Source organism: Boleophthalmus pectinirostris, unplaced genomic scaffold, assembly GCF_026225935.1.
Source record: "Boleophthalmus pectinirostris isolate CB_2022bp ecotype Guang Dong unplaced genomic scaffold, ASM2622593v1 HiC_scaffold_17, whole genome shotgun sequence".
Lineage (NCBI taxonomy): Eukaryota > Metazoa > Chordata > Actinopteri > Gobiiformes > Gobiidae > Boleophthalmus > Boleophthalmus pectinirostris.
In genome coordinates, this window is record NW_026571115.1 from 19,120,704 (window position 1) to 19,144,637 (window position 23,934).

Genomic DNA, 23,934 nt, shown 5'->3' on the forward strand with positions numbered 1-23,934 from the left:
AGGACTGTTTTATTGAAGGAAAGGCGCACATTCAGTTAACCCCTTCCAATGCTCAAACATTTGCAGATGGCTGGCTGCAGACAAAGACAGGAACATTTATGTGATTTTTTTTTTTTTTAACGTCCCAGGCATTACTCCTAGCTGACATCATGTGTGCATCTGATAGCTCTTTTTACCTGGAGCTGCTCCAGCGGGCACACATGCTCCCAATTAAAGTCCATCTATTACATCCTATCTCCTGTTTTTTATTGGACAAATGAGAAACAAGTTGGAGCAAAGCCATTTTATTTATTTCTACACATCAAATATTCTTTTATCAATGGTTTGTCATAACAAACCCTTGGATCTCTGGAAAAAAGTAAGACAGTATAAGGCAAATCAATCTGCTGGTTCTACAATTTAGAGCTTACTTTCAGCTGTAAAATCTATTGTTGCCCTGAAAATGCTTTGTGTTCTTGGTTTCCTTTAGGAAACTGGGTGTCCTGAAACTGCTTTTCTTAATGGGGTCTGCTGTTTTATGTGCTTGTGTTGCTAGCACAATCAACAACACACAGCATTTTGCACCTCAGGCCAGTTTATGCATGTTTGCTTTTGGGCGTGGAAAAGGAGTGCGTGCATACTGCTCAATCCCCTACCAACATCCTACTTATAAAACGCATGGGTGGTCAGCTTGTTTATTGTGTGGCTTCGCAAACAATGCTCTTCCATTAGGATTAGACTATTAAATTGTCCACAATGAACAAATGCACTTATTACCTTTACACATATGTTTCCTATCACAGTGTTGATTTCACATTCACTGTAAACTCTGATATAGAGATGGGTTGTGTACAAGCTTGTAAATGTGGGTTTCAGGACATGTTCTCTGCATGCAACACCTCTATGAACATTTTAAATGGTCAAAGACCTACATTAAGAACTGAAGTCTCCCATTTCCCTACATAATGTAATATAATTTGCCTTGTTGGTTGCTGCTGTTCTACATTTTACTTATGTGTGTATGAAAGTGAAGAAGTTGGAAAAATAACACGGAAATATTTTTTGATCATGATATTCATTTAATGATATCACATTTTGTACAAAGTGTCACAAAATACAAGTACAAAAACAGTTAATTATAAGATACTTCCCAAAAGTAATAGGGAAATTTAACAGCCACATTGAAAATGTTCTTCAATGTATGTATACAGAAAATAAAATCCAGTCTCAGTTATTTATTTAGGATTTCTAAGGCTTGTGTGAAAGACAAAATCCATGGCATTTTGATGTGTGTTTCTGGCAGTCTAATCTTACTCTGAGGCATGTGGGCACAAGGGACAGTGGGGGCTGGGCTGATGGTAACCTGATGTCTGCAGGTCTATACACAAGACAGAACGTGCATTATCACTGAAGATGGAGTATCTACAGGTCATGTACACACAAAAGGTTACTTTGAGTAGAGCTCTGGCCCTTATCCTTGGATCTCTGGAGTCTGCCTCTACAATAAAACTTGGTCTGAAGTTAGATGTAGTGAAGTATTCATAGTCACAGTAAGTGCAGAGTGAGAAATTACACCTCAATAAATTAAGTATAAGACAATAACGTGTGTACTGCTTGAGAAAAAGGCTTTCAAATGAAAGGAATAATAGTTGTTCAGTCAGCTTCAGTCATTACTGCACATTGTACAAAGGACTGAGTTTGAGAGTGAAAAAGAGATTTAGTTTTGAGTGTCGAGACACATCGACTTAAACGGTCTGATATTCTATGTACAAAGCCCTTTGACTCGTACCAAATGAGTTTTAATCCTCAAAGATTTAGTCTGCCATTTTATGTGTTAGCTACATTAAGAGAAGGTAGTGGGTATAGGGCATAATTAACAGTCATTAAGTTTTGTACAACAATAAACAACATAAAAACAACATATCCAAATAAAGTAACACAAGCATCAATTATGTTCTCTGCATGACTTCATTTGGTGTTATATTCACAGCAAGCACTGCTCCCTTTAGGGTAGTACTAAATGGTTTCAGAACACAGCCTAACGCTGTTAGTACTTAAATTGGGGCTTTCATTAAAAGGCAGCACAGCCCTCTTTAGTGCACTCCATATGACATGGACCCACAGTCTCTATGTCCCTACATACTCAGTACAGCCACTGGCAGTACTCATCTGTCCCAGTATCCCTTCAGCTCTACTGATGCCACAGCAGTCCATGTTTGTGAGAGAAGTAAACTGCTGACAGTATTTAATGTCTGCTCAGACAAATATATATCTTAATGTGTACAGTTCAGACACTGGTCTTTCACAGCAGTTGGTGGTGAACTGTTATCACCTTGTGTGGAAAGGTAGCTTACATAATGTAATCCTCATACTTTGAGTAGTTCCATCATTTGTCAAAAGTAGGAGGGTTTGTGTGATGCCATATTGTTATTTGATGTACAGTGGTCTTGTAGTAGTAACACCTCATATTCCACGTTGCCATTCTGGACAGCAGGTTCAGGGATCATAATCTGTGGCTGTTTTTGAGGTAGTGCCCCATTGTCCACACTAGCCTTCACTCCATCCAACTCAAGCTGAGAGGGCTCACACTCCAGTTCTAAGTGACCTTTAGCTCTCTTCTTCCGTAGATAGCACATGACCCCCACTGCTACTGCCACCAGAACTAGAAGAAGTAAGATGGCAATAGCTGGAATTATCATAGTGGTAAGTTCTTTTTCTGGGTTTGTATGTTTGTAGAAATTGTTTTCAGGAGTTGTGTGGGCCTCTATGCACACCTTATCTGTACCAGCAGGTGCCCCGAGAGGACTGGCACAGACTGCATAGGTGGAGTTGGGTTTCAGACCTCTGAGAACATATTCTGGGTGAGATGCTGGCAAGTTGAGTTGCATTGGCCTGCGATCTGGTCCTGACAGGTTGCTATAGGTCAGTCGTATAGCGCGCGTTTTGGGCCTCAGTTCAAAGTAGCGATGCAGATCCAACAGGATGGACGTTGAAGTAGCTTCGTGTGAGCTAATGTCTGGTGCGTCCACAGTTACAGTAGGCTGGGGCTTCACTCGTTCGGGAGGAGGTGCAGGCTTGTTATAGATCTCACAATACAAACCCGTAAACCCACGAGGACACATGCACTCTATTTGTCCTATTCCAACCAAGCGACAGGTCCCACCATTCAGGCAGGTATCAGAGGGGCAGAAGTGTGGCTCTTCCTCGGGCTCCTCCTTGGTGCCGGGGGAGGGGATGACTGGGGGTAAGGGAGTGTCATCATTCTCTTTTACATCTGGCTTTTCACTCTCCCCAGGACGTGGTGCAGCCCTCGTAGTACTGGAGACTGTGGTGACAGGAACAGGCTTTGAAGTAGTTGTTTTTACTGTACTTGTGGTGACTGTAGTTGTGGTAGGACAACCAAAGTCACGATGGTCAAGCCTCTCTAACACCTTTCCGGCAATAATGGGTGGGAAGTGACAGCGCGTCTCCTCCGTCCTCTCCAGCATGACACTCTGAGCCCTCAACCATCTTGGGAACCAGGCCAGTGTGCACAGACAGTTAAATGGGTTCTCTGCAATTTTGAGTTTTCTAAGATGAGGAAAATATTGAGAAAATTCCTCAGGGAGACTTTGCAAACTGAGGGTGCTGATGTCTAGCTCCTGCAGCTCACTAAGGTTTTGTAAGTCTTGAATATTCAGAGGACCCATAGGATTGTTGGCTAGATTGAGGTGGATCAGTCTATGGGTTTCTTTTAGCACCGGAGGAAATGTCTCAAGCTGGTTCCTGGACAGGTCCAGCTCATGAAGGTTTTTCAGGTTACCTATCAACTCTGCATCTAATTTTGTGAGTCCAACTCCACCAAGTTTAAGAGACTCAAGGTTAGGCATTTGGATGTCTGATGGTCCAAGGGTGGGCAAGTGGTTAAAGCTGAGGTCCAGAAGAAGTAATCGTGGCATGGCAAGGATGGGAATGGATGTTAGTGCGTTTCCCTGCAGCTTTAACTCCAGAAGGTGCTCCATGCCATCAAACGCTGCAGGGTGGATGGCCTCTAAGTGATTATTATATAAGTACAGACGCTCCAGCAGTGCCAGTCCTTGAAAAGACTTCTCAGAAATGTAGGATATCTGATTGGACGACAAGTCAAGGTTTTTTAAAGAGGACAGAGGCTCAAAAACTCTATCTGGAAGTTCTGTAAGTTTGTTTTGACTGAGATCGAGCATCTCCAATTTCTCCATTCCACGAAAGTCTTCTGTGCTCAAACTCACAATGCCATTGGAGAAAAGGTACAGGTGTTTTGTCAGTGGGGAGACTCCAGTGGGGATTGAGGAGGAGCGTCTCTGGAAGCACATGGTCAAGTCCTCAGAGGAGCATGTGCAGTCTTTGGGGCAAGTGTTGGAGGAGCTGGTGACAGGATGAAGCAGGACAAGGAGAACGGGCATCAGGGGAGTGAGAAAGCCCTTCATGGTGCAGTCCCTCCCTGCACAGCCTAGGAGAAAATTAGAGAAATAGTCATTAAAAAGTGGAACAACAAAACACAAACTTTCAAAGACAATAATCAAGTCAATAATGGATTCAGCTTAGTTTTAAATTGCTCTGTGAATCTCCCTTATGCTGAGTACATTGTGTGGTCTATATACACATACATACAAGTACAAGAAAATACTAGCCATTCATTTAATACTGACATTTTAGAGTCCTCAATTTACCTAACTATGGCGAGAAAGCAGCGTACACAGTAAATATTTATAAGAATGGCAAACCCAAGTTTTCTACAAAGTGGCAAAATGTATGGTGTTCAGTGATGTCCACTAATTTACACATTTGTGTTTGAATAATAATTTTCAGTCTTATTTATTAAAGCATTTCTAACAGATAAACTGCTGCTTTACGCCTATCTTTTTGTTAGTACATTTCACATCCCTTAAAAGCCACTAAAACCCTAAAAAGCATTTAGAGTAAACACAATTGAGGCGTTTACGTTGCAATAACTGTACCAGCTTTGTACGACTGTTTATCTATGTATTGTGCATCTGCGGCTGATTTACTTTGCGGTGCTGAAGAGCGGTTTCTCTGATAGCCTAAAGTTTCTTCCCTGACCATAATGTAAACAATGGGAACTTTCAACATTATTATGCACACTGACAGTCAGTACTTATGGCTAAAATTCTGCATAGTTGAAGTGAGTGGAAAATGGAGAGCATTTGTATGAAGCAGAAGACAGAATGAAAATAAAGCTAGTGCTTGTCAATGAAAGCATTTATCATCCTATGTTATTCGGAGAGACAGTCTTGGAGCGAACAGGCTACATCTTTATTTCTTTACTGTTTTTCTTGTTTTGAGTGACATTGTTCACTTTTTTACCGTAATAGTCCAAAGTCCATATGAAAGGGCACCAGTTTTATATAGCTAACAACTACTACAAGGGATCACCAAAATAAAGGCTTATAAGTTTAATCAAGTTGAACAAAGAAAGAACATACAGCCCGCTTTATATTACCAAGTCTCTGAAGTTAACCACACTGTTGATTCAAATAACAATAAATTGGAGCCAGTATCTATATTTGAATAGTAGTGGAGATGAGGGTTAATGGAATGGCCAGTTTCTGTAAACATAACCTAGTCTTACTTCCCAAAAACCTTTTTTAATGCACTGCTTAGATACATGATTTCACCTTTTACATTTTTTTTTAAGTTTAAAGTTTTGAATTCTTTGGAGTAAATGTATTCAGTGGTTTGGAAACAAACTATGACTAAATTGTGACACAGGAAAAGGCCATAAGAAAACACCAGCTTTGGTTAGAAAAACAGGAGATTGAGTGGGCAGAGAGAAGTGACTGCAGGGAAAAAATATTTTGAATAAAAATTGTGTTTTTATAAGGGAGTATACATTTTTTCTCTGAATATTCAATCACATTCTTTTAGGAGACACAGAAACTCAACTTGATCTGGGTTTAGGGCCAGAATACACAACAATATCAAGGCGGCATGTGAGAGGAGAGCTAAAACCCACAATATTTTCCCTACAATGTGAAGTCAGTGGTGAGTCCTGTAAGGCTCTCCCTGGGGCAGAGTGTTTATTTGGAGTGTGCCTCATTCCAAACTGGGCCAGACACATCTGATAACTCACAGAAGGAGAAACTGTGTTGGAGGTGCATGTGGAGGGGGAGGGACAGCGCTGCCAGGTTACAGATAAAACATAGCATTTTTGTGTGTTTTTGTCTTATCTGTGTAAGATAAGGGTGCCACTCTTCTGTAAGGGAGCTTTGGCTATGTACAGTAATAGTAAAGTTTTTTAAGGACAAATTAGCTATAATATGTAGGAAATGTTGTACAAAAACAAAAAAAGTTTGTACAAATCTTGCCCTGCATTGCATGAAGGTCTGTACAGATAGGACAATATACAACAATGCCACAAATTGTAATCAGCAGATATTATACCACCAGATGTGCCAAAAAAGCTACTTATTCGTTATGTTTTCACTTTTATTACTGTTGTTTTATTTTTTTATCAAACTGCAATTCTATATAGTTATTCAACAGAACTTAAGAAAATATTGACACCCTTTAAACTTAAGTATTTGGATAGTCATTTGAGTATATTATCACAACAATAATTGCAATCATTTTGGCCATAATAATCCTGACACTAAATTTCATTATTGTCCAAATAGTTCAAATAGTTCACGGCTTAATGCTCATTCAAGCTAACTATAAAACCCCACGCTATGACTAATTAGGTTTTTCTGTAAGAGTCCAGATTGCATCTTTATCCTACCTTTAATTAACTGTTTTCACACCCCACTGAACAGCTGACAGTTTTAGATTTACAGTTTTGTGTATCCATGTGCTGGCCAGTAGACTGCTCTGTTGAAATGCCCCCTCCCACCTAACCCCTCACAGTTACTTGACTTGTAATTTCCTTTTTTCTTTCTTGCACACTTGTTGAGACATTCCTCAGACAGGCAGCAGCTGAGTTTGAACATCTTGTACGTCTCATTGAGATTAGCAGAACATTTCAGGGGGCTATACAAAGACCAAATGGATTTGATGAATGACATGGCTTTTATGAGAATTAGAACAAATATTCTGATTAGTTTTACGTCTGTGTTTTTCTTCCCTCTTTGTTGGGTTTGTAAAAATCACTGACAGTTGAAATGGCAGAATCACCTGAGGGCCAAAAACGGTAGGAGAAAACTCAATCATGGGAAAGTTCTTGCACAACCCTAGAAAATGGGCTGAAGTGGTGAGATAAAAATTTCAAAAATCAGATCCAAAAATCCACAAATGAAAAGGAAATGTGGACAAAAGCGTCATGGAGGTAGAGGGGAGCACACTCGGGCATGAGGGCCCAGTTTAGAAAGGGTGATGTGGGCTCCGGCAATTAAATCCCAGCAGGCCAAGCGTCAAGAGCTCTTATCTTCAGCGCTCAAGGCCAAAACCAAGAGGCTGTGGAGGATAGCAGAGGGGGATTGAGAATTATGGGGCCAGTACACGGAGGAGGCACAGGTTACTATGAACTCTGAGAACTCCCAACAGCAGCCGGAAGACTAGAGGGGGCATGAGCCAAGACACACAAAAGGCACTGACTGTTCCCACCAACTATGAAATATTTGAAATAATGCAAAGCTGAAAGCAAAATGCGCCCTAATAGACCCTTATGCAAGTGACTGACATGAGCTGTACCTATAAATTTTCACACTACAGCAAAGTCTATAAAGTTGATATTTTGGTAGTGATATTGCACAGATCTGATTCAGTTAGATGACGTTTTGACCATCATCGATAAAAAACCTATACTAATGGCTTTTATGTGTTATATGTTACATTTATTAAATGTCATGTTATGTAAGCAGGTTCTGAAATTACACATTTACCTATGAACATTGTTTACTAAAGGTCCTTTAAAAATAATTGACTCTTGCGCTTTAAACCATGTTAGAATGTTAGAACTTACCTGGAGTTCTTGATTTGTTTTATTGACACATGTTTGAGTAAGTCTTTATTATTAGTCTGTCTACTTCTCCAAAGGCCAAAATGCTCTGTTCCACCTTTTGATACCTTTTTACCGTTTGTTCAGTAGAGATTAACAATTCCAGGGTGGAAATTATCCAAATGATTCTAGTGAAGCTCTATGGAGTTAAACATACAGTAGAACACTTCCTGTATTACCGTGTGACATCACAAAGTGGACCAGAGTGTTTTCCATTTGAGAGAAGAGCTTGGCCATAATATGCAGAATTTGTGTGAATGAAACAAAAGACAACTCTAGGTTAAGTAGTTCAGTAATATTTCTTTATTTTTAACAAAATCCCTATACTCAATTTATCCACAAGTAACTGCCCAAATCCTTTTATCCGCTACATTTGCCCCCTTCTTCAACCATGACTCCAAACATTCACTATCCCCCCCATCTCTTTTCCACTGTCAGCACTGTCCACGCAACAGCTGGACCGCGTTACCCATAATCCTGAGGGGTTATCCGTCAACATGACAAAAGGGTCAAGAGAGAATCGGAAAGGCGCACTAGGACTTGTGTGGACTATCAGAGGATGAAAAGATTACTTAAATGGTAGCGCTAGAGAGGAGCAGATGGAGAGACACCACACGTATTTAGCCGAACGTCTAAGCAATGTTTGGATTGTCTGAAAGAATGTGCAGCATCTGTGTGAGGTAATGATACTTGAATGTTGTTTTTCCATTGTTGCTGTTCACCTGCCGAATAGCAGAAAGGTGAAGCCAGTTTTAGAAGTCATAGCTAAAAAAAATTGCATAGTTTTAACATGAACGTAGTCAAAATAAAACTGTGTAGTCAATTGTATTCATACTCTGATACTAATCAGTACTAATCAGAATGAGATATAAAGTTGAGCATCAATACTGAAAATACAAAAATAGAAAAAAAACAATCTTATCTCTGCTTTGTACAATTGTCTAGACCCATTTCAGAACAAGTCCAAGACCAAACGACAACAAGGAACTACTAATATTATTATTACATTATTTTGTAATTTGTCTAGTGGAGGTTCTGCCACGTGCTTCTCTCCATTGAGATACGCCTAGAATGTTCCACAGTATGACGATACATTTATCTCCATGAAGACTTGCAAGCCAAATCACAAGTTAGATTTGGGGAGAGGCAATCCCACTCGCAGTAAGAATTCATGTTTATTTTAAGATATTTTTGAGCAATAAATAACACCTGTAGTTGAATAAATAAATTAGTGTAATATCATACTGTAAACAACATAAACCAAAGCATTAACATCTCCATGGAGACAAACAGGTTGTGGACCCTCTCCAGAAAAGTTACACAGGGTACTGTTAAGCAAAAAGCTAGTCAAGTACTCAAAATTGTATCTCTAGCTAAGTAGTGTCTGTCAGTACCGATCTTTATCCTGTAGCCATCACATTTACTGTTCTTTGTAGTGGTCTTGAAAAGAGGATTAGGGGGCGTAGGCAATGTCCTGCACAAATAAAGCTTCTCAACTCATTTCAGGGCGACCACACACCAGATCCTACAGACGAGATAGACTACACTCTCACTATACATACAGCTTTGAGCTAACAAGCATTACCTCTGTAATTGAGTGGTATGGTATGTGCGAGTTCAAAAAAGATGGTCGCTTTCAAGTCAGGATTTATGTTTCCGAAAGACTTGCTTACATAGACAGTGTGAAGTATTAGGACCATAGTCTGCAGCTTGCGGACATAAAGGAGAACATAATATACAAGGCAGGGGTGAGTGCGAGGCTAGCCGGAGAGCAATGTAAATTTCACCCAAAAATATGATTACAATGAGTTTGATTTAATAACTAGCAATATACTCTTTAGTTTTTATTAGGGCTGCACAATATATCACAATTAAACTGAAATCCCAATTTGATTTAGCGCAATTATCAAATCACAAAAGCTTAAATTATTTAGATAATACAATCTCCTCTACTCTTTTTTCTGAAAAGTCTTGTTGTAATCAAAGTTTAGACCTTTACAAATGTGGTCTGATATGCATGGGATTTTTGTATTAGTTTATCAGTTCATTTATCAGTTCTCTCTAATGTTAATCCTCTAGGAGTAAACAATGTGCACTCCAAACAGAATCCTACTTTTTAAACACAAATCACAAACGCAGAAAATTAGCTATGTGTTTTTTTCCAGCCCTAGTTTCCTACATTGTTAGTCATTAAAAGTTATACAAAATGAGTGAAGAACATGATGAAAGCCACTCATCTGATTAGATAGCATCAGCTCTAAAGTATAACAAAGCCGATGGTGGAGGCCTGTACTGTGGGGGTCAAGGGTCACAGTGCGGATTAGTGTTTCCACTGCGGTTCACTCTTCTGTGTCCTGTGATGTAACTTAGCCCGGGCTACAACAACAGCCCTGTTTAACACCAAAGTAAAAAGGGCTAATGTTACCAGTATACACCTGAGACTATGGCAGGTGCTTTCTCCGTTCCTTCGGGGTAAAGCGAAACACTAGACTAGCTGGAGCGTGTCTCAGTAAATAATGCGAATGGGACATGCTCTCGAAGAAACCTGTTGCGGATTTCGAGAACCAGCAACCGTTTTTTAAATTACAGTAAAAAAAAAAACTAAAAAAAACTTTGAGTAGAGTAAAAGTCAGCAAATATAGTGTACAAAAGGGGCATTTGAATAAGATCTGTTCTCTTTGAATAAATCTGCATTTAAAGTAGTAATATTTTGTGTTTGGTTTGACTTACAATAAACATATTAAGTATGTATCATGTCCAACATTAATATCTTCATAAGGAGACAATCTAAGTATCTAAATAAACTGACAATAACTTTTTAAGGCTACCTTTTTTATAAGAAGGGTTGGGGACATCAGAGGGACATAGCGCTTGTATATAGAGTAGAACAATATAGTTCCATTTAAAATTACACATTTCTTGGCTCTTTTTTGGTTAGATTGTGATAAAGACAATAAAACTGGCAAAGATTAAATTATTAAACACCACAGAACATGATTGATACTGCTCTGGCAAAATCAGACCCAACACTATTTCAAACTATAGACACTTCCTGTTTTGTCCTTAAACCAATGTCTCCTCTTGACAGCCATCCCTCACCAGCATTCCCTGCCCTTTGACCTCTGAGTTCTTCTTCTATCGAGCACATCTATCAGAGATGCAGCTCGTCTCACATTACACAGACACACACTTCTCTGAAACCAAGGCTCTCATCGATTTTCCTGTTTTGAACCAAGCGTCGCAATCTACAATGGCATCTTGTGGTACACTGTCGCCTGGAGGTTGTGACTCCACCCCCTCCTGCCGGGGCTCGTCTCTGACCTGCCCTACATCAGTCACGGCTGAGTGGCATGAAAATACAAACACTACACTGCATGTCTCAGTGTTTCTTTCCTGAGCTGTTTACTGTTTTTTCTCATCCCCAGCCATGGCCAGGGGAGGAACAAGCACCACATATGTTACACAGGTAGCATATTGTATGAAAAGACAATTATATTCCTGTTTATAAGGAATTTAATAAGTGTAAGAGACTTGGTGTAGCCCTGAATTGCTGGACAAAGATTTGTTTGCTTGTTAAGTCTTTGTTTGGGTCTGATGTTTTAATTCCTTCTTGGACCTGGTTGATAATGTGGAATTGTGATTGTATTAGGGTTGTCTAAAGATATAATACAAATTGATACTGCAACTAATACTATAACTAGATACATTCATTCATTTGAGTACCAGTGCTGAATAATAGGAATTTGAAATTTTAGTATCCTGGCAACGCTGGCATTCACTATCATTTCTTGCTGAAGACATTCATTAAAGTTAATGTCTTTGTGGAGTTAATTATATGTTGGGAATTGTGTTTTCATAACCACATCTGTATATCTATCAGTAGTCTTGGATACATAAATCCCCCAAAACAACCTTGTTCTAAATATTTGTATCACATTACTTTTGACCCACTCCACTAAAAAAAACAACAACTTTTCAATGACAGTTTGTTGCATACTTCCGAGTATGTGACTCTGTGCTGAATTGTTTGCACTGGAGTGTGTGCCTGTGGCTGAAAGTATCTAGACAGACCAGTTTTATCAGTGAAACCACAAGGCCAAGAGTAAAGTGTACACTGTGACTTGCCGCCGAGGACAATGTTAAGTAGAAAGTAGTCACTACTAAACTTAAAACACCTTGAATATGTAAAATAATGTCCAATAATGTCTCAAAAATATTCAACAACAGGATGTAATTTACATTATAGTTGCCAGTTAGATTTTTTTCTATAAAGTCCCTAAGCTCTTCTAATTCAAAATTGACCAGGTGTCAGAAGTGGGTATATTGTCACCTCTTATAACTTATAGCATCATGTCACTAATTTTAAGCGTTATAAATGAATAAATTTTTACCTGTAGTCGTATTGCAGAAATCATATGCCTGAGAATGGAGCGCTCCTAAACCAGAGGTGTGTCCGGCAGCATGCAGGCGACTGACTGACTGCTTGCCTAAAAACCTGGTAGACTAAATACCTCTCAGTAGCTTAGCACACATTATCAGTGAGTCTGCTTTGGCCTGTCCCTTTGGCTCAAATGTCCTGTTGCTCTTTAAAAATATTCAGTTACCTTTCTAAGTGGCACCCAGGAAGCTAAATTTGTCTCACCTCAGCAGTGCTTCCTCTCAATGGCAAAGCTGTGCACACATAATATACTGTTGCTCTGGGCACATCCCACATGTATTCAATCCAAAAAGTCTTTTAGTCTTGTATTAGTCCCTCCTTTTCCCCCGCCCCCTCTCAGGTTAGCTTCTTGTAGTGACTTGGAGTATGAGTGGAATCTGATGAAGGCACATCTCCTGCACCTGCCACAACAGCCCCGCGGGGTCGTGTGGCAGGGAGCGGGTGTCAAGCTCTTCATTAGGCTGAGGAACATATGAGAGCTCAGGGCTAATGGACTAAAACGGGTAACATATGGGGTGAAATAGTGGCATGGACTAGCAAAAACAAAAAAATAAATAAATAAAAAAGTAAAAACAATATAATATTTCAAATTTTTAAATAAATGTCTCTGTATTAATGCTATTTTTTCATACTTCAGTTTGAACATGGCTTCATTATGATTATGTATGTTAAAAATCTTTTAATATGTTTGAAATAAAACTCTACAGATGAACATGCTGTAGAAGTCTTTTTTTTTTTTAGCCTAATATGTTTTTGCCACATGTTTTGAGATGTAAAATTTTTTTTACATAGTTGTCTAATTACTGACATTGTTATAATATATGTTTTATTCTATATGGTAAATAATCCATTTTGCACTGTCTCTTATGACCTGTTTTTCAAGCCCTCACTCACCTCTTATTCTGCCTGTTTTTTTTCCTTTTCTAGTTTACCGTTTATGATTTTTCTTGTCATTCCAGCCTGCAGGCTTTTTCATTTTAAAATAACACCTTAGCCACGCACCACACACAGAAAAGTATGTGACAAGCAGATCACTGGTGTTGATTAGGTTGTCACTGTGGAATTTATTGTGAAATAAAAGTGCATGTGCTGGTAGCGTGCCAACTCTTATAGGAGATGGGTGAGGTAAACCAATAACAAAGTATGGGACAGGCTGGTGCACAAAGGCAGGTCTTTGTCTAATAGTGCTCCGGATGCAAACCTCTCACTTGACTTGAGTAAATATTAGTCTAAAAGTTAGTGCCTTGGGGGAATTCGGGGTCAAAATGTGCTTCAAAATTCCAACAGACTGTCTAATTTGTTCGAACATCGCACCTATTCTATCTCCTCCTGTCACTTTTATAACTAGCTGAAGCTGTGCACACTGAACAAAAAACTATGTATTGAGTTGTCCAGAAAAAAGCAGCTTGTAGTGTATGTATACTTCTTTACTATCTGTTACGCGCTTGGAACGATTCCAGTTTTTAATTCGTTATCTGTAAATCAACATATACCGTCAGTTTCGGTCTAATTTGAATTTCACTATTTTCTAATTTCACTTCTGCGTAACCCTGCAGATGTTGCCTTATCATGTAATACAAATATACTTTATTGTTAGCTTTATTAAAATATCTCTCACTATGTGCTCATTAAAGGCTGTCTTCTCTACCTGTGGGGGCAGCTGGCTACACAGGTGAGTCCTAAGATTACGGAGTGAAGACGTCAATCAGCACAACTCTATTAATACATCACCAGAGCGCCTCCACAGTGAGACAGGTGCGCATTTACCACTGGGACATAAACAAGCTGACAGGAGCTAATAATGAATGTCTGACAGAGAAGAAACTCTATTACTCAGATGATGTATCTAACGCGCTTGGACAAAGATACCATTGAGGTTTTAGAGTCTGCAAATTACATTATGCCGTAAAACAAACTTATAATCACTGTCCTATATGCAATGTTACCAAAACATTGAAACAAAACATGTAATGAATTTATTAGAATTTTAATCAAATCAAGAACCAGTTATTTAAAGTAGTCAATCTGCTTATTTTTAATCAAGAGGTTTACAGCTAATCCTGTCTCAGCATGGAGCAGACTTCAGACTCTGGAGGAATGCATTATTATTATAATTTTTTTTTTTAAATATCATGCAGCCCTAAAGTCAATATTCATGGGTTTCAACTTTAATTTTTCTCATTCAAAATATATAATATTTTGGTTTAAATTCAATAATCCAAATGGTCCTGAAACCCATATTCCTTTAAGCCACAATTTATGCATACATATTTATAGTGGAAACAATGTAATTTCACGTTTGCGATATTTTGAGAACTAAGATGTATATTCTAGCTTTAAATGAATTAAACTTGCTACTGTGACTAATGCACATTGAAACATTGCCATTTAGAGGTGTAGAGGAGAATTGTCAAGGAGGAAGCAACATAATGAATTTTGTTATTGTTGCACAAATGACTAATTTGTCTTAATACCGACCAGTCACACAGTTAACAATAATCAACCGTCATTATTATTACGGATTCTTCTGTGCTCCTTTATGAAGAATGAGCACTCAAGTTTGTTTATGTTTCCAGGTTTGAGGTAATGTACTTGCGCAGTTTCAATGTCTAGCACGTAACACCCCTGTTTACTTTAAAATGTTTGCTTGTAGCTTTAGAAATGCTTTGTTGTATGTATAGGTGTATAGGTAAAGCACTTCCATTTCTTCACTTTCAAGTTTCCAGACATTTTTGAAGCTACTGCTCATTCTAATGGGAAACACAGACTTTTGGCTCACAGACCAGGAACACTTATAAGCTACGTACAGTCGTATTTTACTTTAAATTCAAATACCATGCATTAAGTAAAGGTTTATATGTTATAGGTAGATATCAAAAAGCTATACAAACAATATGGCAGATGGGGGCTGTAATTCAAAGCAGTGTTTATGAGCTTTGATGTTAAAAGTGGAGGATTACAGCCGAATAAGGGCTAGTGTGAATGTTGACATTGAAGCATGAGTCTGCCTGGCAAATAATTTACAGCAGTACTAGCAGTCACACCATGCGCACATTCCTGCTCCAAAGAATGTATGCGTTACACTGGAAAACCCACTGGAAGTTAACACAACTTTTTTTCCCCCAAGAGAAAGATTGGACTGTGCAGAGAAAAGGTGGAGGAGTGGTTAGGGCAATTAACGCGAGTAGTCGAGTGCGTCCGAGTGCCTTGGGCTGCAGGCTGTTCCTGCGTGGAAGCCTTTACAAGTACAACGCAGTTACTGTCACAGCTCATTGACGGCCAGCACCGCAGGAGCAGAAGCTGGACAGGCGCAGAGGTCAAATAGGGTTTGTGGAATTAGGAGTTCAAGATAAGTTATATTGATACTTGCAAATCAGAAGAGTACACTTCTGAATGAAATGTTTTAAAGGTCCACTGTGTTATTTTTCTAGTAGAGGATCAGCCTATGCTTGCCTGTAATGTTCCAAGTAACTTATCTATCCTTTGTTTATCAAATTAGAAGTGTTATTGTGTTTTATACAGGATCCTCCATTTAGCAAAAGAAAGCTCAAGTCTTACTGTTTGAAGTTTAGGAATAATGCACTGGCAGCAGTCTGCACTCCAAGGAAAGATTTGGACAGAATAAGAAAAACACTTTCTTTCGCAACTGTTACTTTACACCAAAACTGAACAATGCACTCATTTTCTACAACATTTACTCTAATTTGCAATTTAAATTATTCCTTGTGAAATAATAATCCTTTCAAGAACTTGTAACCTAGCCTGCGCACTGTATAGGCTAATGCATTGTGTGTCTGCCTGTGTGTGTGTGCGCTTGTGTGTGTGCGCTTGTGTGGGTCTGTGTGTGTGTGTGTGTGTGTGTGTGTAAAGGGCTGCTGTTGTGGTGGTGCCAGTCTTGTTAAGAGGCTCAGATGTGTGTGTGAAAAGACCCTTCTGAGGAAACTGTTAACACAATACCGACCGCCAGCTCAGTGTGGTTTGCTTTCTAAATGCATATTCAAAGAGTAAGCTACTACATTGAGTGTTGCCTAGAGAGCATTACAACTTCTTCTAGCTTTTTTTTCCAACTCAAAATATTAAAATTGTTCTTACCCAATAAAGAAGTTCTCTTTACTTTTGCTCAACCTTTTCTTCAATGCCTCTGTCCCTGGAAATAGCAGAGAGTAGCAATTAGATAAATATGTTTCAGGCATTCATAGCACAAGTTTTATGAATTCCTATTGGTCGAACTATTTCATCCTGACAAGCTGCAGACGACAGAGATAAAAGAATGCAGGCCAACTACTCTTGGATGTTAGCTTGCTGTCACTCAATTTAGCATGACCAGTACTTTTTATGGCGAGATTTAGTTTTGTAGTAGAATTCCGACCGCTTTCTTTTTGTTTTTGCTGAACTTTGCTGACCCCGTTTTCTTGGAAAATCCCAAACTCCACATATTATTTATAGGTGTTCAGATGAATGCCCTCATTGTTTTTCATTGGTTAGTTCTTAGTGTGGTTAAGGGGTCATAAAAATTAGTTGGAAAAGATGAAGTGGCCACATTTAATGAAGAATGCCTGGCACAAAATGGCACGAGACTTTGTTCAAACCTTGCTGTTATACAGTAATAAAAATATAGACAGAGAGACTGCATTTGAACTGACTAGTCCGGTATGCATTTCCGCTAAGTATTGTTTTTGCACTCATATTTGGTATACCTGAGCTGTGAGTCAACTGTCAAAGCGTGGTAGAACAGATAGATTGTGTAACACCTGAAACTCAAGCTGTTTTACATGTTACGTTTGTTGACAGATGCTTGCATAAAAAGAAAACAAAGAAAAAAACAAGTACACCAGTAACTATCTTTATGATTTGTTGATTGATTTTTATAAGTAATTACTGTATACGTTGTAACAGATTTTTTTTTCTTTTGAATACTTTTTGTAATATTTGCACAGCAAGCTTGTTGAGACCACTCTGCTCTCCTGTCACAATCTTTTGACAGAAGATTAAGCTTTTAATTCAAGAGAAACATGTGTTTGGCTCCAAAAGTTCAACAGAATTCAACCCATTTGACCCGATCAAGCTGAGAGGACATGCCAAACCAGATACTTTCTTATTGTAAGCCAATAAGAAAAGCTATCAAGCCACAATTATAATACTTCTTGCATTGCTTTTTAGATTGACTTAACTTGTAGAGTTAAGTAGTATTGCCTTACATGAAAAATATTTATTCAAAATTAAATATACCACCTTTGTCATCTTCTCAGCTGAGATCCAAAATCTCTGTGATGGCATTATGACTACCTGACTAAAATGAGTCCAGATTACTGAGCGTAAACAGGGGTCACACACTGATACAAAGGAAGTTGTTTTCTTCACAGGTGTGACTCAGACATTTTATGACACACTGTGGCTTTTTATTCTAAATAACTGTGACATGTTGTAACCCGTGCCTCTGCAGCGGTCTTTAACTGATGAATGCCCTGTTGAGTGACATCAGTTGGCGACATTTGTTGGTTCACATGCACAAGTGAGAACCATAGTAGCAAAACTAGGATACACAATCATAGCAAACTGTTTTTGTCTGGATTATAATTGATTGTATTTAATGATTTCTGATATAATGATGATAATGATGATAATGATTCAACATGCTGTCTATTTAAAAACAACTTAGTGTTTTTATATTTTGTCTAATGCTTTGTTTTTGCCCTTTAGAATATATTTCAGTGCATGTTTTTGCTCTAGTTTGGCCCATCTGGTTAAGGGCTCATTTCCTAATTACAGTGCTATAGCCAGAGGTAATTACAACCTAAGATTAAGAGCCATTTCTCTTTTTTTACAGCCTCTACTGAAATGCAGCAATTTGTGGTGGCTTTCTGGGATGAGCATCCTCCCTCTCATCCATGCTTTTTTTTTCTCCTTTCTCAAGGGACATTGAAGCTCTTTAAGGAATCTCGTGGCTTATTTTTGACCATCTTTGTAATATACTTTCCATCACATCATGAGGTCATTTGCTTTAAGAGTTCTGTAAATGTGACTTCAGATCATGTTTGGGGACCAGTTAGTCAGTACAGGCCTCTGTAAGCCATATGCATGTGTATTTATGTTTGGTTTTGAAGTGGTTTTTCTGAACGCATCATTTGGCTGGATTGGCAAGCTATACTTCAATTTAGCTTGGCAAGCGTCTGGGCTTTGGGGTTGGCTACAAATACTCCTATGGTCAGCACTGATGTGTGCTGAGACCTTTGAACATAAAGGTTTGGACTTATTGTCAGTGTCTCTGGACCCCCCGCCAAGAAGTGCTGGGAAATTAGCATGGTAAACACTTTTTAACTTTGTTGGGCTAGAAACGTGTTTACCATTTCAGGAATGATAGGAGCAATCAGACAATCAGTAAATACCATAACATGGTATTTCACATATATTATATTAAAACTGACATGTAATTTCCAATTCATCAGTTAATATTTTACATTGGGTGTTTTGTCTAAACTTGATTTGTTGTGACATGCAAATGTGTAATCTTCTGTGTTCAAGATAAAAAAATAATTTAAAATGTCTTCTCTAACTTTTGTAGATGTTTTGCTTTGCACATAATTAATTTTGCACTCTTTTTCCCAGCATTCTGCCTCGTCACCTCCTCTCTGTCCACCCGCTGCTTGAGTGCCCTGTTCTTGTCCTATTGTTAAACCCCTATCCTACTCTTCTGCCTTCACCCAGGACCCAAACTCAATCCCCGCTTCTGCCTCTGACTTTTAACCCTCTAATCCTCCCAAAGGACAGGTCAAAAGGGTGCCGGCCCGTCTGCTAATTGGTAAAAAATTGAGCTTTAGAAACTTTGCAAACCCTTTCCCACCAACATTTTGTCATTACAGCAGAGATAATGAAATGCCATATTTGATTCCATCCAAATATCCAGATGGTGTGGTTCAAATAGATCCCAGAGCATGTGTTTAATTGGATCTAATTGTCTTTTATGAGTGTCAGCTAAACGCTTCAGTCATGTTTCCCATCCGCAGACAGACGTTTGGGGCAGAAAAAGTCCCTGGGGATCGTGATAATACTCTGCACATATGTCCATGTAATTTAGTGGTTGCACCAACATTCACAGTTTCATATTGTTTTGTTTATCCATAACAATATCCCTTTCACTATTTTTAGCATTTTTGTGTGGTCCATTATTATCTCATTTTCCTTTTTTTTAAACGGTTTATCCACTTCTCTCAGCAGCGACGAGAGCTTCAGTGTCAACAACTGGATTGGCTAACACAACATCAGGAGGGGTTCTCAACTTGTGGGACAGGTCACATGTGTGGGGAGTTTGAATAATGGTTAGAAATCAATCTTAAATGTCAATTAATTAACCCACTGTTCATGCCTACAATATTTTTTATATATATTTTAGTAATTAGGACTGTGTATTTACTCATATTTTAATCATCAGTGATGTCGTTAGGCCTTTTTAATTGAGAAGTCAACACAGCTAATCCTCTGTCAGTAAAAGCATGTGTTTGGAGCAGAGTTCGGACTTAGGAAGAAGAAAATGTGTGTTAAATGGCATTGATTACAAGCATGTATTGTTAATGTTATGCCATTTTTGTTTTTTAATTAGACAAATAAAAAATAGAATCAAAAATCATGAATGACCAATACCCAGCCCTTCTAGTATCACTGAACTAATATGGACAAATAAATACATAAATAAATAAACATAGCACAAAGTGAACATATCTGTTGTTGAATATCAATATTATAAAATAAATATGCAAATCAAGTAGGCCTGTTAATTTCTCTATCCATCACCTCCGAACCAAATCACTTTTCAGCTCGTGCAGTCTTGTGCCATGTTGCCACAGCACTGCCCACTCAGTACTCTCATACAGTAAACACTGGGGCTAAACAGTAGCCTTCCTTACTTTAGTGCTGGATAATTGCCCTCCTGTGGCCGCTGTGCCGTGTCTGGAGGTCTAATACGAACCAATTATGGCCATTATATACAACCGTCAATGACACAGTCTCTTCTCCTGTAATGTAATGACAGTGTGCAAAGGAAACACATGTGGAGGAAGTAACAACGAGGAGATTGGAGCTGTTTGCACCGCCTGCCTTCAGCCCTTGGGGGCAGATTAGGCGATTTTCTGTGCCTGTTTGTGGGGGTTGTGTAAAAGATGTTAATCTGTCTGAAAGTAGGCGATATAGGTCAGAAGAAGTACCTTGACTAATGTTAATACAATACAGCTCTAAAGCATAGGGAAAGGTTGTAAGCACAAACAGTAAAGGTATTTTATCAGACACAAATATTACTATCAAAATTATTTAAATGTATAGATTGGTTCTAACCCATTCTTGTCCAATAATAAATATTTCAATATTTCATTTCAATATTTCAAATGTATTATTAAAGAAAATATAAGTAAATAAACTTTAGCTTCTTTTTTCTAATTATTTTTGCATGGCCAATACTCATATGTCCAAGCAATTTCCCTTGTGGATCAATAAAATTTGTCTAAGTCTAATGACACTCTTAAAATGAGCACACTGTTAGATTATTATATGGGACTAAATTATTAACAGAAGTGGGACAGTGCTTTGTTTCTTTTTGGCTCACACATGGAGATGACTTGAAATGTGTCCAGTCACGTCACTTTATTGGATCTTTATTGGTGTGGGTCACTTAGAGATTTAATCTGCAGGAATTCAGTCTCAGCCCTTTATCACTTAATCTGTCCACATGCCAGGAAAAACTCATGTAAGCAGTGATAATGGGGTTTAGTATATTTCTTATTAAGAGAAACAGGGAAAGCCATCACTTAAATTGTTATCTGAGGTCTATGCGCAAGTTTTTCCCAATGTCAGCTGTGCCAAGTGATGTCTTGTGTCCGGCGAAGTCCAGACGCTGCGTCGTGTGTCCTGTGGTCCATCGTATGACCCCTTCATCATCGCATCGTCCCGGTCGCAAGTTTTACGCACATGCTTTTTTTCTGGACACATTTCACACTAAGGAATTGTGCCCTCGAAAAGTGCTGATGTGAAACTTTTGGAACTCGCGGAGTCTGGCACGCGTCTTGTAGTAAACAGTTTACGCTAGAGCACAACTTTCTATATTTGACTTTTACAGAAATGCCACTGTCTTGAAAAAAACACAAGCCTTGTTTTATAATCGTATGTTTGGATCCAGTAAAACTACCTTTTAATGCATCGTTTTCTTGTTGGTGATGCAAAAGCGTATTTAACAACGAGGTCATGTTTGTAGATTGATTGGACCTGACGTTTATGTGGCGTAAAACTGTTTTTGTTCTAAATGGACTTCCACAAAGTCGCTATTTGGTGTTGTAACTTTGTTTCATAAACGAAAGCATTTAATTCGTACCTTTACTTCAGCCTCAGCAGTTTGAGCGCAGACAGTCGCTCACGCTCTTGTGTCCTTATCCCAGCGTATCGTAAAGTAGTGAACAAAGTTTAATCCAACTCCCTAAGTCGTTTTGTCTCGTGTGCGCACTCGCTCAAAGCAAAACTCACAATGATCGGTCTTCATCAAATCCTTGAAGAGAGGTACACAGCCTCCACGTCAAGGAATCCGCTCAAGTGCTGCCTCCTAGACAAAAAGCGCTTTATTGGAGAGAGCCCAAAGAAAGTTGAAGCGGAGCGATGGGAGGGGCGAAGCGGCGCGCGGAGAGGAGAGGCAGGGCGCAGCGGCACCTTGCACCGAGGCGCTCTCAGTTCACTGGGCTGTGGACAGAGTAGCGTTTCACTCAACTGATTATCACTGCTCCTGAACTAGCCTACTTTTTAGCGCAGTGGTGTGTTTTGTCCAAAGGAAAACTCAAGGTAATCTGTATCAGATCAATTACTGGTTTAAGTGCTCCTGAGTCCTTTTGGGTGAATTTAATCCACTTTAATCGTTAAAACTTGTTTACAAAATCACAGCTTGGTTGTGGGTTTGTAAGATACATTTATCTTATAAAACTAACAGGCAAGATGTGATATAAAAATTCTGTCCTATTTTATAAACATTTTTCAAACTGATGTAGCTCATTTATATGGGTGTATGTTTACATAGACTTGGGCATTACTTTATTAATACATATGGTTTACTCATCTTCTCTTCCTTGGAGAAAGCTCTTCAAGACTCCATAAGTCAGCAGCTGGCAGGCTGTTTGTCACTGACTCCAGCTCCGACAGTAAGAGGATCTGTGTGTACACTGAGCCACACGTCGCGAATTTCTGCAGGACTCTGACGCCTCCACTTTACAACGTTCCTCTATTTAGTCTACCGGAGCTGTTGTTGCTTCTGTGCTCCCCACCTTGACAAGAAATAGTAAAAATAATTGAAAACAGGCCAGCACTTTGCAAGGTGATGTCATGTACCCTTAAGCTGGATCGGGGCAGGAAAAGACATAGGGCAAACATGTTTCAAGCCCGTCTTTACCATCTTAAACTCCGGACAATAACAATAACTTGGTTTGCACTGCTTAAAGGTGCGCTATGTAACTTTTTATTTGGTAGCCCATCCCCTGATTTTTTTCTATTAATATCTTACATTTATTAAATTCCAGGTGGTTTTATTGCTCAAAAATATTCAGACTCTACAGATATGACGTGTAACTTGGTCTGGTTTGGTCTCTATGCAGATAGAAAGGTTTAATACCATACTGTGAAACATTTCAGACAAAGCCGTAACATTCCCATAAAAAAAAAAAAAAAAAACATTTGGCAAATCCTCCACCAGAAAAGTTACACAATGCACCTTTAAACAGATGCACTGTTCTGCTTTTGTCGAAAAAATCTACTGGAATCTACTTTGGTTTAATTTAGCTGCATTTATAGTCACTAACACTAGTGTTGTCTAAAATTACACTAATGTTTGGTTGTTTTGTGTTTGGTATTAGTTCTGCCTTATATTTTTTCCCAGTTTCTTTATCTTTGGATTGAGTCCTGGTTTTGGGTGAATTCAGGTAAAGTGGGACATCAGGTAGAGTGGGACCATTAGGTGTTTGAACTTCTCTAGCTCTTGATTGTATCCTTGTTTTATAGAGGTTTAGTCTTTTCTCCAGTCTTAATCCAGGTTTAGTTATGGATAAAGTCCTTTAGTTGACTCATGGTTGCCCTAGGTGAATCATAGTTCAGTCCTGATTGGTGCCATTGTTTTGGTTTTGACTCTAATCATTTGTTATTCCTCTATACACTTTGCCCTGGTTTGCTTTCTGGCTTCCTTGTACATTGGATATTACATATAATCCATTTGTTATTACCAAACATAACGCAAATTTATGTGTTTTGTTATCATCCTATGAACTAGACTTAAAGGGCTTGTATTATTATTTTTGATCTACATAATACTGTTTTCTCATCACAAACATACCTGGAGTTGTGTTTTGTTTCATTCACATATGTTTAATACACAAATTCTGCATATTTAGACTGTGTTCTTTTCTCATACTGAAAAAACTTTACCTTCCACCTTGTGATGTCATGTGGTAGCACAGGAAGTTTTTAAACTCCATACACTTCCACTAGAATAATTTGGACAATTTCAGCCTTGGAATTGCCAAACTCTGAA

At 38.7% G+C, this 23,934-nt stretch overlaps 2 protein-coding genes across 6 annotated transcripts in view; one reads left to right on the forward strand and one right to left on the reverse strand.

Annotated features, from left to right (window-relative positions):
- The window catches only part of LOC110169868 (mitochondrial import inner membrane translocase subunit TIM16-like), a 93,775-nt gene that overhangs the window by 41,416 nt on the left and 28,425 nt on the right, over positions 1 to 23,934 (forward strand). The window lies entirely within an intron of this gene.
- Positions 1,082 to 21,988, reverse strand: vasnb (vasorin b). Of its 5 annotated transcripts, none has more exons than XM_020935495.2 (3): positions 21,894 to 21,988; positions 16,482 to 16,536; positions 1,082 to 4,447 (listed from the first exon to the last, which is right to left on the reverse strand). In XM_020935495.2, exon 3 carries the CDS (start codon positions 4,422 to 4,424, stop codon positions 2,373 to 2,375), a length of 2,052 nt encoding a protein of 683 aa, XP_020791154.1. In that variant the 5' UTR covers positions 4,425 to 4,447; positions 16,482 to 16,536; positions 21,894 to 21,988; the 3' UTR covers positions 1,082 to 2,372. The 5 variants fall into 5 exon arrangements, with proteins under 5 accessions (XP_020791154.1, XP_020791148.1, XP_020791179.1 ...); XM_020935489.2 differs by having other exon boundaries at positions 21,745 to 21,988; XM_020935520.2 differs by lacking the exon at positions 16,482 to 16,536 and having other exon boundaries at positions 21,745 to 21,988.

What these genes read in the sequence shown, in the direction of transcription:
- vasnb (XM_020935495.2), bottom strand. Translation starts at nt 4,424, where the DNA reads ATGAAGGGCTTTCTCACTCCCCTGATGCCCGTTCTCCTTGTCCTGCTT.